Source organism: Aotus nancymaae, unplaced genomic scaffold, assembly GCF_030222135.1.
Source record: "Aotus nancymaae isolate 86718 unplaced genomic scaffold, 86718_ANA_hifiasm-v0.15.2.pri h1tg000032l_0, whole genome shotgun sequence".
Taxonomy (NCBI): domain Eukaryota; kingdom Metazoa; phylum Chordata; class Mammalia; order Primates; family Aotidae; genus Aotus; species Aotus nancymaae.
In genome coordinates this window covers 4,685,601-4,705,792 of record NW_026988445.1, presented here as the reverse complement: position 1 = coordinate 4,705,792, position 20,192 = coordinate 4,685,601, and the positions used below count along the sequence as shown (strand labels likewise).

Genomic DNA, 20,192 nt, shown 5'->3' with positions numbered 1-20,192 from the left:
AAAATATTAGCATCCAACCTTTCCATTCCATGACCTTAAATCTCGCTCTCTCCTCCCCTCTCTCAACCCCTCACCTTTCCAAGCTTTTTATTTGCCATTTCAGCTCCTTCACTAATTAGAGTACCAATGATTCTTTTTGCATTTAAGCTAAAAACACTTGAACAAAAGGACTATTTGCAGAGATAAAGTTGATATCAGAGCAGCTGATTATTTAGAAGTACATGCAATTAAAAGTTTAGGCCGGGCGCGGTGGCTCAAGCCTGTAATCCCAGCACTTTGGGAGGCCGAGGCGGGTGGATCACGAGGTCAAGAGATCGAGACCATCCTGGTCAACATGGTGAAACCCCGTCTCTACTAATACAAAAAATTAGCTGGGCACGGTGGCGCGTGCCTGTAATCCCAGCTACTCAGGAGGCTGAGGCAGGAGAATTGCCTGAGCCCAGGAGGCGGAGGTTGCGGTGAGCCGAGATCGCGCCATTGCACTCCAGCCTGGGTATCAAGAGCGAAACTCCGTCTCAAAAAAAAAAAAAAAAAAAAAAAAAAAAAAAAAAAAGTTTTGTGCAGGTATTATCTATGGGTATTTTATATAAAAGTTTGCATTGGCTATTCTGGGCTCCTGTCACATAAACAAAAATTCCATAGCTTTTTATCATGTAATCCAAGAGTTATCAAACTACAACCTGTGGGTCAAATCAGCTGGCCATCTGTTTTTATAAATAAAGTTTTATTTGGACACAGCCATGCTCATTTGTTTGTTTACATGTTGTCTGTGGATGCTTTTGCATTACAGCATCAGAGTTGAGCAGAGTTGGGCAGCAACCATTTGGCCCACAGAACCAAATCATTTGACTTGCAGAGAAAAAAAAATTATCTGGCTATTTACAGAAAAAAAATTTGCTAATCCCTAATATATGCAGTTATTTGGCTAATTGCTTGATTGATTAGTCTAGAATATGATTGGCAAATTTTTGTTATCCTACATTGGGAAAGTATATCTGAAAATCACCAACTGATACCAATACCTATGACAGTAAATTTGAGAAATACTTGATTCTAGTAACTTGAATTATATCCACATGTAATAATTTGTTGGTATATCTAGTTTTAATTGTTTCTCCCCATTGTACTCATTTTGCTTTATTTCAGATATACCCATAACAAATTTAATTTGTATTTAAAGAAGCAACATATCCTCAAAAACCTTGCAGAAGCATGGCAATCAGAGCTGTTGCATGTATGGGACAAACTATTATGCATACTTGTGAACAACTGGGAGATATCATCATAGCACAGAATGACATTATGTAGGTTTATATCTAGATAAACACATGGAGATATCATTGAGCTATTAAAATAATGTTTTCAGTCCTACCAACTGAACAAAGTAGAGAAGGAAGGTTACTTAAGAAATACTGCTGAAATGTGGTTATTATAAAATAAAAGTTTATGCACTTAAAATAATGTAATTATTTTAATGGTGGTAATTTCTTACAGGTGCATCAGAAAAAAATCAGCTTCTTTATCAATGGCTTGGAGAAGGATCATACACCTTTTGATGCAAGAACTCTAAGTGGTTCCATTACAGATTTTGCGTCTGGTACTGTGCAAATAGGACAGAGTTTAACTGGTAAGATTCTGACTTCAGAATGTTATTTATTTCATCCAATTACATTGTTCTTAAAAATGCATCGAACAAATAATATTTTTAAATATCTATGTGTATTCATCTTCAGGGCTGCTGAATAAATTACCACCAACTGGGTGGCAGACTAATAAAAGTAAAATTTAATTTTTCACAGTTTGGAAGCTGGAGGTCAGAAATTAAGGGCTCAGCGGTGTGAGTTCCTTCTGGAGGCTGTGAGGGAGAATCCATTCCATGTTTCTCTTTGTGGTGGCTGCTGGCAATCCTTAGCGTTGCTTTACTTGCAGCTTCCTAACCGACCTTTGCCGCCTCCTCTGAATCTTTTCCCCTTTACCTCCATTATAAGGACACTTGTCATAGAATTTAGGGCCCATTCACAACCAGGAGGATCTCACCCTGAGATCCTTAACTTAATCACACGTGTAAAGACCCTTTCTAAAAATTAAGGTCACAGTCACAGATTCCAAGAGAATAATATAGCTTTTGGGGTCTTCTATTTGACTTACTACATTTGGGAAGCTTTCAAATTGAAATTTCTTTATTCTGATTAGTTTTTAAGTCTTTTCAATATGTAATAAACTATATTTCCTCTCTGTCTCTCTTTTTAGAAGGGTTTGCATTTTAATGTGGAGCATTTTTAAAGTAGGACTACAAAGTATTAGATGGAAGTTGAGAAATAGTATTAACATGTAATTAACTGGACTAATATTTACATTTCCCACATTAAAAATGGGCCGTATCATTTAAGGAAATATCATATACTATATATTATATAAAACCAGAAGTTGAAATAAGCAATTACCTTGAAATATCTAGTACAATTGCCTTTAAAATGACAAATTTTAAAATAAAACATTATTTTATATTATTGTATAAGATATGCTTATTATAAAAAAACTCTAAACAATATGGAACTCTGTGAAATAGAAAGTATTTTCCATATTTCTATCTTCAGAGATAGATACAGTTTAACGTTTTTATACTCCTCCAGATTTTTAGTACATTTTTAGCTAGAGATATAGTTATAAATATATTTTTCCAAAAATAAAATTACAATACATATGCTTTCTCCGAGTCCTCTAAAAATATATACTTCTCCTTCAAATGCTATAAACAACATTTCATGTCAATATACTTTCTCATTTAGATGTACATTCTCATTTAAAATGGCTGTCTTGTGCACAATTATATAGGTGTGATCCATATTTCTTAAACAAGCTCCTATAATGAACATTTAGGTTTTTTCTAATGTTTTAATATAATTAGCATTAGCAATATTTTATGTATAGAAAATATCTTATATAGAAAACATTTTATATATCTATATATATATATCTGTGTCTATATCTACATTTCTATTTATATATATCTAGCAATCTATCATACACAGACATATACATACATACATACATATTTGAGCAGTTACCTGATTGCACAGTTCCTTAATACCCTATACATTGGTGTCAACCTTCCTGAGTTCATATCCCATTTCCTCACTTACTAGCTATATGTTCTGGCAAGATATTTTAATGTTGCTAAAGGGTAGTCACCCCAACTTTAAAATGATGATGATGATGATAATATTGATATCCCATAGGGCCAATGTAAAGATCAAATGAAGCAATATCATATAAAATATTACTGTGTTTCAAGCCCCTGGCATGTAGTAGATACTCAATTTTCATTTGTTAAATGAATGAATAAAGAGCTAAGCACTATGCCTGTATATAAACTATATTTTCTCTCTCTTGGGCATGGGGTTGGATTTTAATGTACAGCATTGTTAAAGTAGGACTATATAGTACTAGATGAAAACTGAGAAATAATATTAACCTACAATTAACTGGACTATGTAGTTTATATTTTCCCATGCTAAAAATTGACCATATAGTTTAAGAAGATAATGTATATACTATATATTGAGAAAAAAGAATATTTACTAAACTATATTAGTAAATAATACTATTATTAATGTTATTATAATTATTTCCCTAAAATAAATCCATAGAAGTTGAATGGCTTGGTTGAAGCATATGGTCATTTTATATTTTAATACATATTACAGAGATTGCTCTAATGCATAACAATAGGCTACCTCCAGAAAGGTTGTGAAAATTTATAACCTCATTAAAATATATAGCCAAGTACTTGTTTCCTTAAACACTAACTAACCTTACAAATTATCCATTTTTTTAACCCTTGCCATTCCTCTAAGTGAAAAATATTGTTGAATGCTGTCTTAGAATTATTTGGCCATAATGAGTTTGAGTAGCTTTTCACATATGTCTTGATCATTTGCGTTTTATTTGTGAATTCTTTATTCATACAATGTGTCCATATTTATACTCTGTAATTCCTTATTTATAAAAGCTCATTTATGTTTAGAATATTATGTTGCATATGTTTTCTTCAGTTTTTAGGTGGCTTATGAACTTTGTGGTCTAGACATTTTAAAGTAATATTTTAAGATTTAATCAAAACAAAGCATGTATGCAAGTTAGTGCATAAATATTAAAGGTGTAGCTTGATGAATTTTTAATATTTGTATCCATCTGTGTAATTCTCATTTAGAAAAAGTTGTAGAACATTTCCAGAATCTCAGAGTCCCCTAATGAATATCCACTCTAAAAGTAAAAACAGAATAGCTTCAATGTAGACCTCTATAACCATAAACTGACTTTGCTTGAACTATCATACAAATAAAATCATGAAGTAGGTACTCTTTGTGTTCTTTTTGCTTAGCACTATGCCAATGAGACTTTTTCATAGTGTATGAGGCCTTAGTATATCTTCAGCTTTAGGAAATAACTTCTGAATAGTTTTCTAAGTGGGTGTCCCAAGAAGCAGTATTTGAGGATTCCAAGTGTTCCACATCCTTACCAACTCTTAGTAGTGCCAGGTATTACCATTCTTTGCTATTCTGGTAGTCGGTTAGTGCATTTCCTGATCATTAGTGATACTGAGATCTTTTCATGTGCTTATTTGCCAAGTCAATATGCTTGTTCGTGAAGCCTTTTGCCAATTTTTAATTGGACAGTTTGTATTTTTCTTAATAATTTATAGGAGATCTTCAATATTTTTAATATGAGTTCTTTGATGAATACAGGGTAGCAAATATGGTCTTCTGAGCTAGGGCTTATAGTCACATTCTCTTGATGATATTTGTTGATAAGCAGAGCTTCTTAATTTTAATACTTTTTGTGTTCTGTTTAGACTATTTTTGCAAACCCTGATATCATGAAGATATTCTCCTACACTTTATTCAGGAAGCTTTGTTATTTTACTTTTCAAATTTTGGTCTATGTTCTATCTAGAATAGATTTTTGGAGATCATGTAAGGTAGAGGTCAACATTTTTTTCCCACCTGAATGCATAATAAACGTAAAAAACCTTGCCTCTTTAAACAAATCATTGTTTCTACCATTCTGCAGTGGTAACTTTGTCATCAGTTGTCTGTATATGTGAATCAGTTATCTGTATATGTGAAGATGAGTTTCTTTCTGAACTTTCTATTTTGCCCCAATGATCTGTCTGTCTGTCTAGACTTGGGTCAAAATATTTAATTACTGTATTAACTGTATTATTTAGTTTGATAAGCAGAGCTTCTTAGCAGTTCTTCAACTTTTTTTAAGATTGCCTTGGCTATTACATATGAATTTTAGAAACAGTTTTTCAATTTTCACAAAAAATTCTGCTGAGATTTAAATTACTAAGTCATATTTGGGAGAATGGGCATCTAAACAATATCAAATTTCCAACCCATAAATGTAATATATTCCTTAATTTCTCCCAGCAATGTTTTTAGTTTTCTGTATAGAGGTCTCACTCATATTTCTTAGATTTGTTCATATATATTCATTGGTTTTCCTTTTTAATAGACTGTATTTTTTAGAACAATTTTAGAGTCACAGAAAACTTGAGTGGAAAGTATAGAGAGTTCCAGTATGATCTCTGCTCCTACACATGCACAGCCTCCTCCATTGACAATATCCCTCACCAGAGCAGTATATGGTATATTTGTTACAATTGATGAATTTACATTGACATATCATTATCACCCACAGTCCATAGTTTGCACTAGAATTCACTCTTGGTGTTGTACAATGACGAGTATCCGCTACTCCAGTATCCCACAGAGAGTAGTTTCACTCCCTAAAAATCATCTGTGTTCCTCATATTCATCCTTGTCTCTATCCTAAACTTTGGCAATCACTGATATTTTCACTGTCTCTGTATTTTCACCTTTTACAGAATATCATATAATTGGAATAAAAATTTATCCTTTTCAGATTGGCTTCTTTCCCTGAATAATATACATGTAAGATTTCTGCATGTCTTTTCATGGCTTGGTGGTTCATTTCTTCTTAGTACTAAATAATATTCCATGGTTAGATACAGCATAGTTGATTTGTTCATTCACCTACTGAAGGACATCTTGCTTGCTTCCAAGTTTTGGCAATTATGAGTAAAGTTGCTATAAACATCAGTGTGTAGGATTTTGTGTGAACATAAGTTTTCAACTTATAAATACCAAAGAGCGCAATTACTGGATCATATGGTAAGATAAGTTTAGTTTTGTAAGAAACTGTAAAATTGTCTTCCAAAGTGACTACATCATTTTACATTCCCATCAGCAATGAAAGAGAGTTCCTGTTGCCCCACATCCTTACCAGCATTTGATGTTGTCAGTGTTCTGGCTTTTTGGCCTGATATTTTGCATGCAATTATAATTAGTATTGTTTTTGAACTTCATTTTCTAATTTTGTTACTATTACATAAATATTGACCTATGTTCAGTGACCTTGCCAAACTTATTATTAATTCTGATAGGTACACAATCCTATCATTTGCACATATCAGGAACTTACCTGTTTTCGAATGTTTGTAATAAATGTGTGAAATGAACATGGCATAAATAGCTCCTATCGATATTTATACCTGATGCACTTATTAATTCTGAAATAATATAAAATTTTAGTTTTGTTTTTCTCCATGACCTGAGTTATTAGACCAATGTATAGTTTTAAAAAAGGGGGCCGGGCGCAGTGGCTCACGCCTGTAATCCCAGCACTTTGGGAGGCCGAGGTGGGTGGATCACGAGGTCAAGAGATCGAGGCCATCCTGGTCAACATGGTGAAACCCCGTCTCTACTAAAAATACAAAAAATTAGCTGGGCATGGTGGCGCGTGCCTGGAGCCTGGAGCTACTCAGGAGGCTGAGGCAGGAGAATTGCCTGAACCCAGGAGGCGGAGGTTGCGGTGAGCCGAGATCGTGCCATTGCACTCCAGCCTGGGTAACAAGAGCGAAACTCTGTCTCAAAAAAAAAAAAAAAAAAAAAAAAAGAAGGTATATATTTTTGATATTCAAAACACTGTGGTTAAATTGCCAAGCTTTGATCAAAATATTTACTCCCTTGAAGTCTGGTTTCTAATCTATTAAATGGTGTTTTAATATGCAATTCATAGGAATCTTACAAAATTACGTGAGATGATGTCTGTTGAGAACATATTGCTTATTGTATAGTAAATGTGCAATAAGTGGTAACTGTTTTTACGCTCTTTGAACATCTGTTTTCTTGTGAAACAATAAGATAGGGATAACACTATCTTTCCATATGATTGTTATATCAATCAAGAGAAAATATGTAAAGATTCTATTACTTTAATTTGTGTATGCTCTTAGATAAGCTAAACATGTGAAGAAGCAATATTTTAAGGCACCTATATATTTAGAAACTTGGTTTGAGTAATTAGTATACTGAATAATTTTATAAAATACTCTGCATGCAGAATTTTTAAATAACACATTAAATCTTGTGAGCCTTATTTCAATATTTAATCCCCATTAGTACTTCTAAAAGTGTTTTATTGCACCAAATGTTGCTCAAAGTATTTGATAGTACCATAAATTAGTCCACGATACACTGCAGGGTTAAAATGGCTTGCTTCTATTCTACTTCAGTATACTAAATGTTAAATTAATGCTTCAAAAGGACAGTGCAAACTGAAGATGATATTTATTTTTAAACTGTGTAGAAATAAATTTCACTCCTGATTAGAAAGCATGTAACTAGAAACTGGTTTATTTCAAATATTAGTTTTTATTATAATTTTCTCCTTTACCTTCTGGGCATCTGAGAGCTACAGAAGGAAAAGGATATTTTAAATAATTTTTATCTTTATTCTGTCAATTTATATGTACAGTCGTACCTATTGTATCTTTTCCCTAATTAGAGATGGCATATAGACTGGCTCATTACTTCTGCCTAATGAGCCAGGCTCCATGCCACCTCTCTAATCAGAAAAGAGATAGTTACAGAATGTTCCTATGGACTTATTATAAATCATTTTCTTTCTCTCGCTTGCTCCTTTTTTTTAATAAAAAAATTAAGTCACTCTCCTCCATACTTTTGTCCATATCCAAGATGGTTTCATTCAAAAGAGGTAATTGTGCAAGCGATTACTGGGCTGAATTAAAGGTGCTGTCATGCAGTGCCAAGCCGGCTGTCTCTGCTTTGGAACAGACACCACCTCAAACACAAGCACATCAAATGAAGGCCTATAGCAGATCAAGATGGATCTTTTCTGTCTTTCTCTGATTAGGTTTGACTTGGGTCTCTGTTTCTGCACCCAGAAAGTAACAACTTTCCAGATGAGCGTTGGCTACTACAGAGCTTTTTCTTTGAGTCTTATCTCTGCCATAACACTCTAGAAAAGTGTTGCCAGTGACACTTTCTGTTACTGCAGGACTTGTCTTTGCTGTCCCTGAAAAATTAGTAAATGGGCCAAATATATCCTTTTTACTGAATCCTTATCTATCCTTATTAATAGTATAATCTGATTTGATCAGACTGATTTTTATATATACAAATAGAAACACCTTAGACCATCCGTATCAACTAAAGTGTGTTGGTTCCTTTTCAGAACATTTTCTTTCAGTTGTAGATTTATTTTAGTGCTTCCAGTTGGGCATATAACCTAGAGCACTTGTGTTAGCAGATATGTATTTATGAGGAGTCACCAATGTCATTGTGGTGATAAACTGTACTAGCTCTCCAAATTTTGGATTAAAAATTACAGAACTATGTGAATCAAAACTTTTCAGAGCTATTTCTGAACTCATTTATCAACAAGGTTCTGGTTGCTGATTAAAGGTGAGAATTTCTACATTATACATTCAAATGTGCATGGCACTTTCTTAAGATCATTGGTCATTAAGGAATCAATAAATATTTGTTGAGTATCTGTTAAAGTGAATATGCAGGGAAGAAAAGGATCATCATCTAAAGCTGACACCTGCTTGTCTTCCTTTCTGTATTTTCAATGTTGTGTGTCTTAACCCATGTGCTTGTACTTGATTCTAAATTTGGAATGCTACTTCCAATTTCTACCAGTTTCCCATGGGTTCACATTTCTAACCTCTGCTATATATACAAATTCCATTTTAGTACAGATGAAATCATGCTCATTTTTTTCAGAGATAATTATTTTTTGTAATTAGATAAAAAGAAAAGAAACTTAAAAATACTGAAATTCACTAAGAAAATGGAATGGAAGAATACAGGAATACAGTATGTAGATGTAGAGGAGTTTAAGTTAGTTTCAGAACATTGCAGACAAGATATCTAACAATATTGTCAGACAAGTTATTTTATATACTTAGAAAGATGTTAATGTAGCTCTCACAACCATACTCAGTAAAAACTGCTGATGAATTAAAATTTGAAAGCAATATATGCTATCAAGATAGTAAAGGAAAATGAAGGCAAGAGATTCTATAATTCTAGCATATTAAGGACTTTTATTATCACAATACCATGTCCAGAGACACTAAAGGAAAATATTGAAACATCTGACTAATAAACTGAGAATTTAAAATGGAAACAATGCTGATCATTTTGTACTTGATAGTTTGGTAAAAACTAAAGAGATTATACCATTGTTGGAAAGATTTTGGGGTAACCTGGCAAACTATTAAAAGTAAAAATGTGAAAGTTACTTAATCCAAGATTTCTACTTCTAGGACATTATCTTGAGGATATAATTAGACAAAGGCTTAAATACATACTCAAAATGTTCATCGTTGAATTATTTAAAGTAACAAATAACTGGAATCAGTTAAAAACCTTAAAAAGGAATTGATTTAATAAATTATAATTCATACCTACTCTAGAGTAGTATACACCATCAAGAGGAATGAAATATGTCCCACTCTATGTACATGGCAACGAGTTCATGATGTGTTATTACAAAACAAGATTGTATAGTACAACGTTCTATAAATTTAATGTATATGTTATTATAAACATACATATACATATTATTTAAAGGTCTGGAAGGAAATATGCCAAAACATTCTTTAGAATGTTAATAATGTTAATCTCTATAAGTGGAATTGCAAATAATTGTCTTTTAAATTTCTATTTTTATTGATTGCAATTATTTTCAGTAAAATATTTTCAGTAAATTAAAAATATTTTCTAATTTTGGACAAAATAATAATATATGGAAGCATTTTCAGAATAGATTTGTTCTGTGAAGGTAACAAGTTCAGCCAGAGAGGACTAATTCGTATAGTATAGAGGGCGGTCTTGAAAATGTTATTTAAACTCTATACTTGTCACATGGATTCAGGAAACAAGTGTTCATTGAACATTTAACTCATTGTACATACAAATTATTATTACTATAATAATTAGTGCCTGAAAAGCAAAGCATGAGGTTTAGAATCAGACAGATTTGGGTTTGAATACCAGTTCTGCTGCTTAACAGCCAAGTGACTTTGGCAAAGAATTTAACTTCTCAATCCAATTTCCTAATATGTTTTCTCATTTATAAAATGTGTTTTATATACCTACTTTTCAGGGTGATCAGAAAGCTTATAAATAATACGTTTGATTCATGTTAGGAATTCAATACAATTTCACTGTCATAAATATTGCTAATTTAGGTATTTATGTTTATTGACTGTGATACTTAAGTATTTAAAAATAATGTCAATGACTGTATTTAATTTTTTTTGGCTGAAAATTAAAATTTACATAGTGGCTATTTAAAAACACTGTTTTATCTATGTAAACCCCACAAAATAATTTCTCTCTCTCATTTTAAAGATCAGCCCTTTCTGGCATTCTTCATTGTTTCCTGTTTATCCTGAGTACCACCTAATGTTATTTCTTCTTAACCTGAAGAACCTCCTTTTTCATTGCTTGTAGGTCAGTCTGCTGAAACAAATTCTCTCGGCTCTTGTAAAAATGTCTTTACTTTTGCAGGATATTTTTATTTGATATAGAATTCTACATTGATCACTGTTAATTCTTTTAAAACTTTCAAGATTTTGTTTCATTGTCTTCTTGCCTTCATTGTTTCTGGTGAGATATCAGCCACCATTTATATAAATGTTTTCTTGTATACTATATAGTGTTTGTTTGTTTGTTTGTTTGTTTTTGAGAAAGAGTCTTGCTCTGTTAACCCAGGCTGGAGTGCAGTGGTGCAATCTTGGCTCACTGTAGACTCCGCCTCCTGGGTTCAAGTGACTCTCATGCTTCAGCCTCCCGAGTAGCTGAGATTACAGGTGTTTGCCATCACGTCCAGCTAATTTTTATATTTTTAGTAGAGACGATGTTTCACCATGTTGGCCAATCTGGTCTCAAACTCCTGACCTCAGATGATCCACCCTCCACAGCCTCTCAAAGTGCTAGGATTACAAGTGTGAGCCACCATGCCTGGCCTATATATTGTTTTCCACTTGATGCTGTTAAGATTTTCTTTTTTTTTTTAATGTTACCAGTTTAAGTATGATATGCCTAGGCATGTTATATTTGTCCTGCTTGAGGTTTGCTTGGATTCTTGAGCCTATAAATTAGTGTTTTCATTACTTTTAGAAGTTCTTGATAGTTATATCTTCAAAATTTCCTTCCCCCCGCCTCCCAGGCTTTTTTTTTTTTTTTTTTTTTTTTTTTTGCTTCATTTTCTTTCTTCTATAATAAGGCTCTAGTTAGATTTATGTTACAGCACTAGATAGTGTCCCATAGATATTGGGTACACTTGTTTGGTCCTTTGTTTTCATTTTCCCCACTCTTTTTTGTATTTCAGTTTGGATACTTTCTATTTGACCTGATTTCATTGATTATTTTCTCTTTTGTGTCTAGGCTACTGCTAAGCCCACCTAGAAAACTGTTGATTTCTACATTATACTTTTCATTTCCAGTATTTTCATTTGGTTATGTTTTGTAGACTTCATCTCTTGGCTCTAATTCACCCATCTATACACATATATTATTCACTATTACCACTAGATCTTACAGCATTTATATTAAAGGTATTTTCAAATCTCTATTTCACAATTCCAACATCTAGGCCATGTCTGTATCTCCTTCTATTGACTCTTTCTTCTCTTTACAAAGGCCACATTGTATTGATTTCTCATGTGTCTTAAATGTTTTTATTGTATAATAAAGACTTTGCATAAAAGAATGAGAGAGATGGAAGTAAATTATATTTTTTGTGCTTTTCCCTTTACAAAGAGGAGCACTGCTGGATCTATCATTTGAATGGGGGTGGGCAGTAGGAAAGAAACAATATCGAACTGATTTGAAGTTGATATGTATGTGGTCTTCATTATAGTTTTAATATTATTTAGTTCACTCCTGGTTTCAGATATCTGTGGGCAGAATTAAAAATAGTTACAGACATATGTGGGGTGGGGCCTCTGTAGACTTCTAATCTGTCATTCTGGCCTCTGTATGACTGCTTCCTTCTTAATCCTTCTGTGCCTAATTCCTCCATTTCTCTCCTCTCAGCTAAGTATGGGAGCAGCCCTGGGTCTCATCCAATGAGTTAAATGTTCAATAAATGTTTGTGTTTCCTATGAAAGGCTTATTAACTATCTATAATTTAATTCGAGTTTTTTGTGCGCCCTCTACATTTTGATGAGTTAAAAAATAATTCCTTTAGGACTTACGTGGCTTGTTTTGCTTGTTAGATTGACAGCAAAGTGATGGTCTCTTGCAACTTTTTACATTTAAAGCAGAAGTCGAAGTTGAACTATTATAACAACATCTAATTTATACCCCTGTTTTTCTTTGGTGCAATTCTATCTATACTTCATTCTACAACCATCTAGATTATTTCAGCTGTGGCTGGTCTCTGACTCTCTGAACAAAAAAAGGTACATAATGCTTGGCCCAAAAGATTATTTTGGTTGAAATAATTAAAATGGGCATTGATGTTTTAATTACCTCCTCTAATTTTTCATTGAGATTTTCAGTTTTTGTGGGCCCTAATTTTATCTCTGACTTTTAACTTTTATATCTGTTTCTTCAGTTTGCCTGAAATCTGTTTACTGCTAATATTTAAAGCTGAAACATGTTTTTTGTTATAAATCTAGCAATTGAATCTTGTTTCACAAATGATCATGTGGCATCATTTAATCTCAGTGCCCCCAGCAACTGTTTGTTCACTTTGTATAGCACGTGCATTTCTTGTGTTTCCTTTTCTGTCTGATACATAATCATATTTATCAGTGTATACCCCTTATACCCTGAGTCTATCAATTCCTCAGCCTTCCTGGGATCTTCACACAATTTAACAACTTTCCACTATCTCTCACTTTTTAATGTGGTCTGTTCCCTCCTTACTCAACTTAAGTTTCATGGTCAGTTATTATAACCACTTGTTTTCATGGAACTAGACTTCCCTGGCTTTTTCTTCACTTGTAGTATCATCTTGGCAATACCACAGCATAGGTTAAATATACCCAAACAGGATGACTCTTCCCACCTTAAACTCATGACCATGAACTTCCTATGTGTCTTGATGCTGCCATGTAATCATTCCATATTTCCCTCATTCATTCACTTTTCCTGTCTCATGCCAACTGCCTATACATTTTCCGTTCTCCTTATCCTGATTGTTAGTGATATTACCTCCAACTTTACTATAAAAATTAATGAAAAGAATAAAAAAGCTTCTATAGATTTCCACTGCTATATTTATCCACCACTGGCATACAATCTATTGATAGATCTGACCAAGGATATTCTTGTCACATTTCCCCCAATTTACTCCTGTATTGTAAAATTTTCTTGTATTAATGGAACATTTTCCAGGGAATAAAGACGTGTTGCTATTTTTCAATTAAAAAATTATTCTTGACCCTCCTCCACTTCTTCCACTAACCATTGTTTTACTTATTTGCTCCACCTTTTAGCCAAACTTCACCAAAGTACATTCAACCATAGGAGCCTTTAATTCCTCTTTTCAAATTCCATCATGTACATTCAGACTTTAGCTCACCATGGCACTTAAGCTACACTTGTCAAATCTCTACTGACCTTTGCATTATAAATCTAATAATTTCAAGTCTTTATCTTTTTGACCTATCAACATCATTTAATGGAGTTGATCACTCCTTCCTCCTTGGTATATGTTCTTCACTTGGCATCTAACACTCCATCATCTCTCTGAGTTTCTAGTTGCTGCATCTCAGTTCGATCTATGGGTTCCTCTTCATCTGACATCCTAGTGTTGGTACCCCAGGCCTTAAGACTTAGCTCTGCTCCCATGTCTATAGACGCTCCCTTGAAGATCACTTCCAGTCTTAGAGCTTTTAATGTCATCTAAGTGACTTGACCTCCAAATATAAATCTACCCCTCAGGCCTCTTTCCTAAACTCCAGACTACTCCATTGCATGCATCAAACTACCCAAAGTCTCCATTTGAATATTTAATTTACATTTCAAAATTAAACCTACTTTTTTCAAGATGGAACTGATTTTCTTAAGACCTCTCATTTTGATCCATACACTACTTCTTCCATGGTCTTCCTCATCTCAAGTGAAGGCAATTTCATCTTTCCACTAAGACAGAGAAAAATATTTGGAGTCATTCTTGTCAATTATCTTTATCTCATATTCAACATTTTTGTTTTGCAAAATCTTGTTTGTGTTACCATCCAAATATATCCAGATTTTGAATCCTTTTTAGCACTTCCACTAGAATCATCCCAGTCCAAGTCATGGCTGCTGCTTTGCCGACATTACTGCCTCGTCTTTTGACTACTTCCACCCTGGTACTCTACTTTATTCTCAACACAGCAGAGCTGTTCTGTTAAGTATCAGTCGAGCGTCTTTATTCTCTGCTCAAAATGCTCTATTGTGTCCCCATTTTACCAGAGTGAAAACCGCCATTCTTACTATGACCTATAAGACCTAATTAAGCTGACTGCAGTTACTTCTCTGGCTTTATTTCTTATGTTTGTTTATTTTGTTCTTTTTGTTTTACACAAATTGGCCTTTTTGCTGACTTTTGACTATGTGAGACGCACTTTTTTCTTAGGGCCTGGATATTATTGGCTATTCTTTCAGCCTGGAACTTTTCACCTCCTGATATCCAGGAGGCTGACTCCCTTACCTGATAGGTCTGCACAATACCACTTCCTTAAAGACACCTTCCTTATCACCCTATTGACATCAGCAAACACCAACTCCCCACTTCAGGTCTCATTATATTGCTCTATTCTTTTCCATAGCATTTATCATCTTTAATGTATTATAGGATTTGCTTATTTTTGTTGAATAAATCTGTTTTCCCCTCTACAATATAAAAGAGCAAGATTTTTTTTATTTGCGTTGCTCACTGATATATCCCAGGAGCCAGAAGATTGACTATCACGTGGTAGCTTCTCAATACATATTTGCCAAGTAAATGAATGGATGGGCAGCTTCCATGCAGTATTAAGCCTCTGGGTGTGCAGAATGCAAGAGTTGAGGCTTGGAAGCCTCTGCCTAGATTTCAGAGGATGTACAGAAATGCCTGGGTGTCCAGGCAGTAGCCTGCTGCAGGGGTGGAGCCTTCATGGTCCTAGAATCTCTATTAGGGCCGTGCCAAGGGGAAATGTGGTGTGGAGTCCCCACAGAGTTTCCTCTGGGGGATTGTCTTGTAGAATTGTGTGAAAAGGTCCACCAAACTCCAGAACCCAGAATGGTAGAGCCATTGACAGCTTTTACCCTCAGCAAGGTAAAACTGCAGGCACACAGTGCCAGCCTGTAAGAGCAGCCTCTGGAGCTGAGCCCTGCAAAGCCATAGGGGCAGAGCTGCCCAAGGCCTTGGGAGTTTGCTCCTCCCACCAATGTGCCCTGGATGTGAGACATGAAGTCAAAGGAAGTTATTTTGGAGTCATTAAAATTTGATGACTGCCCCTTTGGATTTCAGACTTGCATGAGGGCTGTAGCCTGTTTCTTTTGGCTGATTTATCCTCTTTGGAATAGAAATATTTATCCAATGCTTGTACTTGAATTATACTTTGGAAGGAAACAACTTGGTTTTCATTTTACAGGCTCACAGGTAGAAGGGAATTGCCTTATCTCAGATGAGACTTTGGACTTTTGAGATAATGCTGGAATGATTTAACACTTTGGGATACTGTTAGGAAGGGAATTGTATTGTGCAACATGAAAAGGACATGAGATTTGGAAGGGGTCAGAGGCAGAATGACATGGTTTGGATCTGTGTCCCCATGCATGTTCAATTGTAATCCACAGTGGTGGAGGTGGTGCCTGGTGGGAGATAATTGGATCCTGGAGGTGGATTTCTCATGAATGGTTTAGTGCTGTCCCCTTGTGCTGTCCTCATGATAGTGAATGAGTTCTCACAATAACTTGTTATTTAAAAGTGTGTGGCACCTCTTCCCACATTGCTGCTGCTTTCCACATTTGATGTACCTGCTTCTCCTTCATCTCTGCCATAATTGTGAGCTTGCTGAGGCCTCTCCGAAAGCTAAGCAGATGTTGGCACCATCCTTCCTGTAAAACCTGCAGAACCATGAGTCAACGAAACCTCTTTTCTTTATAAATTACTCAGTCTCAGGTATTTCTTTATAGCAACACAAGAATAGACGAATACATTATCCTTTGCAACTGATGTCTAAAAATCTTTTTTTTTAAAAAAAGTAAAAGCAAGTTTATTAAAATAGTAAAGAATAAAGAATGGGTACTTCATAGGCAGAGCAGCCCTGAGGGCTGCTGGTTGACCATTATTATAGTTGTTTCTTGATTATATGCTCAACAAGGGGTGAATTATTTGAGTTTTCCCCAAAAGGGGTGGGCAATTCCCAGAATTCAGAATTCACCCCTTTTAGACCATATAGGGTAACTTCCTGATGTTGCCATGGAATTTATAAACTGTCATGGTACGGATAGGAGTATAGCAGTGAGGACATCCAGAGGTCACTCTTATTGCCGTCTTGGTTTTGGTGGATTTTAGCTGGCTTCTTTACTGCAATCTGTTTTATCAGCAAGGTCTTTATGACCTGTCTTGTGCCAACCTCCTATCTCATCCTGCAAATTAGAATGCCTTCACCTCTTAAGAATGCAGCCCAGTAGGCCTCAGCCTTTTTTTTTTTTTTTTTTTTTTTTTTGCCAAACCCCTATTCAAGATGGAGTTGCTCTTGTTCAAACACCTTTGACATTTCCCCCTGCCTTTTACAAGAAAGCTCTTAATCTTAAAGGTTGTAGAGGGATGAAGATCCATCTTCTCCAACTTCTTCAAGCTAAATAAGGGTAATGATATTTCTGCTTAACAATTAGGGTCTCTTGTCTTTGGTGTAGAGAGAAACTCAACCAGAAAGCATTGGTATGTCAGGGTCCATTTAGAACACTTGAGTTCTGACAAAAGATAGTATCTGGAAGATTAATAGGTATTTAAGAAAACATTTAATAAGCCTATCCTACACGAAGAGTACAACAGGAATATATTCCACAACAATAAAGCAAAATAAGTAAAATTATCACAAATAAACTAAATTAGAAGGCTTTCCATGAACTGGATGACTGTTGAAACCAAGCTGATATGGAGTTGCTAGTCGATTCAATACAGATTTTTACATTACCCATTCATTTTGTTTCTTTTGAATAGTAGTCAGAGATCACTGGTTGGTTCACAGAAATAAGCAGAATCTGTCTAAATGTAGAAAAAAAATTTAAAACAACTAATGAGACTAGAATCCAATAACAAGTATACTATAGTTTTTGAAACATTATTTTCTCTTTCCAGTCTCTCATTTTTACTAGAGACAGATTATAATAGAACTGATTTGTGTGCAAAAATGAGCTTTAGTCTTACACTTTGCTGTATAAAATGCAGCAAGAATAATTATTTTTCACATAGGATTTTAAAATTGGCTTTGTTGGAACTTTGCTCCATAAAAAGGAATCTCAGATAAGACCTTTTTAAAGCTTAGCCCAGCCATGGGTTTGTACCATCAAATACCTAAGAGTTGGGTTAATTCCTTTACTCTTGAGGTCCAAAGATAACTTGGAGCTCCTGGGTCTGTCAGAAAGTGACATTCTTTACTTATAGGTCAGGAACCCTGTACAGGGTGGTTTAGACAGAGAATGAAAAAAACCCCAAGGGGTTTTTATTGGCTTTATAATTCATTTGATTCCTTAAAGGAAAACTCACCATTCCAATCAAAGTCTTGGCAAAATAACCAGTTTTTCCAATTGTGTCCTGTTACAAAATAAAACTGATTCTTATTGCCCTTATGCAAATATCTATTGCCATAAGTTAGAATACTCACAAATAGTTTCCAAATTCTGAAGAAATTAGGTAGAAAGAAACAAATATGCTCCAAATTTTTTTCACAGGAGTATGCTTTAATTCTTAAAAGCTGTAAATAGCTTAAAAGAAAAATTTCCTTGGCTCTGATAGCAAAACAAAGGATCAGCAATATTTTAAGCAAAAAGTTAAAAAAGATTACTTCAGCTATCTGTTATTCAGGCCATGCTGTTAACTCCTGTTCTGCTTGATATTCATGAACATTGCAGCTCTCTATCAGTACTGAAAGTTTTATCCTCTAATGTCACAATCTTCAAAGTTATTAGACACTTTCATTCAAGAGCACCTGTTGAAATCCTATAGCTGACTATAAACTTGCTTTTTAAAGAGCATTGAAACAGGACAACAATTTTCTATGGATGATGAAAAGTCCTAGAAGAGCAATTCTTCAAGCCACAATTGATAAAGAAATTTTGGTTAGTTCTGTGGCATACAATGATTTTACTGACAATTATAACTGTTACTAATAATTTACACTAAGTTGTATCAGAATTACAGGACTTTCCCATAAGTTTTGGAACACAAACCAATAACATATTTATACAAATACAGTTTGAAGAAGGCAAAGACTATTTCATATTTGACAATGCTTCCTGTATGATTTTTATACCAAATAAGCTGAATATGTCATTTTGGACTTTAGGCAATCTAATATCTAAAAAATTAATTAGGTCAGAAGAAGATATACTTTATCATTTTATTTTAGAAAGCTTGTCAAATATTAAAGGTTTAAAACACCAGATATCACAAAATATAATTCCAGGTCACCATATGTCATTCATGTAGCCAAAATAATAACTTGTAAATTTTGAAAAGGGGAAAAACCTTTACTCATTAAGAGAGGGGAGACTTAGCTTTTCAAATCAGCTGTATTTTCTCTTTCCTTTCTGACATAAAATTTATTTTCTAAAAACAACCTCTTTGCATAGCTAGGGGATATGGCCAATAGCACATGTCTCCAGGGCCTTATCTAGAATGTAATGTCTCTAAAGTAGGTAAATTGAAAAATTTTCAAAAGTCAAAGAAGTAGTTTATGACCTTAAAGCATTTAGTCAACTTAGTATGTGACCTGCCTAATTTAGACCAAATGTCTTTATTTTACCAATAATTTTTAAAGCTGTTTTTATTTCCCAAAGATTACTAATGCTGCATGAACTAAAAGGGATTATACTTTTTACTTTTCTGACAAAATATTTGAATTAAATCCTTATTATTTTTAAAGCAATTAAAGCTCTTTTATATCACATACGCAATACGTATAAATACACAGAGCCAGTATGATTTTTCACTTGTCAGTTTCTTAACTGGATTACTGGCTTCAGGGTGGAGCCCTTAGAGGAACAGAGCCAAGAAAGCATGCAGTTTCTACAGCCTAATAAGCAGGCACAGCTGGAAGGCAAACTAGATCTACAGAAATTAAGGGTTCCATTTTGAAACCAGATTCTGGATCCCAAAAAGAGGGAATAAGCTCATCTCCCATGGAAGTCTTACCCCTCAGTGGGGAGGGGGGACATTTCCATAACTTCTAAGTGACCAACAGCATGCTTCTCTGATCCAAATGTGCAAAGAGCCAAGTATTCCATAACTGCCATTAGTCATCCCTCAAGGTATATTTCCTACCTAATTATTACACACCAAAGTTCTTTCTTCATACGAAGCAATTTCTGATACCTCCAAAAGTAAAAAACATCAGATAATACAATGCAAAACAGAACATAGCCTTAGATTTTGAGAGGGATCTAACATTTCTAAATCCTGGGATTTCATGAGGAAAACAGATGTTTTTCTCAAAATGGGGTCTGTGATGCTCCTGTTATTCCCGAGGAGTCCCAGGCTGTTAGAACTTAAATATCTGCTTTTAGTTAAGCTGAGTTTTAACCATACTGCTCTTTAAAAAAAAAAAAAATAAAGTCCTTTTAAATTTCTCATTATTT

General features: G+C 34.3%; 1 protein-coding gene across 1 annotated transcript in view; it reads left to right on the top strand.

Moving 5' to 3' along the window:
* USH2A (usherin) overlaps positions 1–20,192 on the top strand; it is a 775,604-nt gene that overhangs the window by 53,561 nt on the left and 701,851 nt on the right. The window contains exon 4 of the mRNA XM_064383503.1: positions 1,495–1,627. Within this exon, the coding sequence (XP_064239573.1) occupies positions 1,495–1,627 (133 nt within the window). The remainder of the gene's footprint in view (positions 1–1,494; positions 1,628–20,192) is intronic.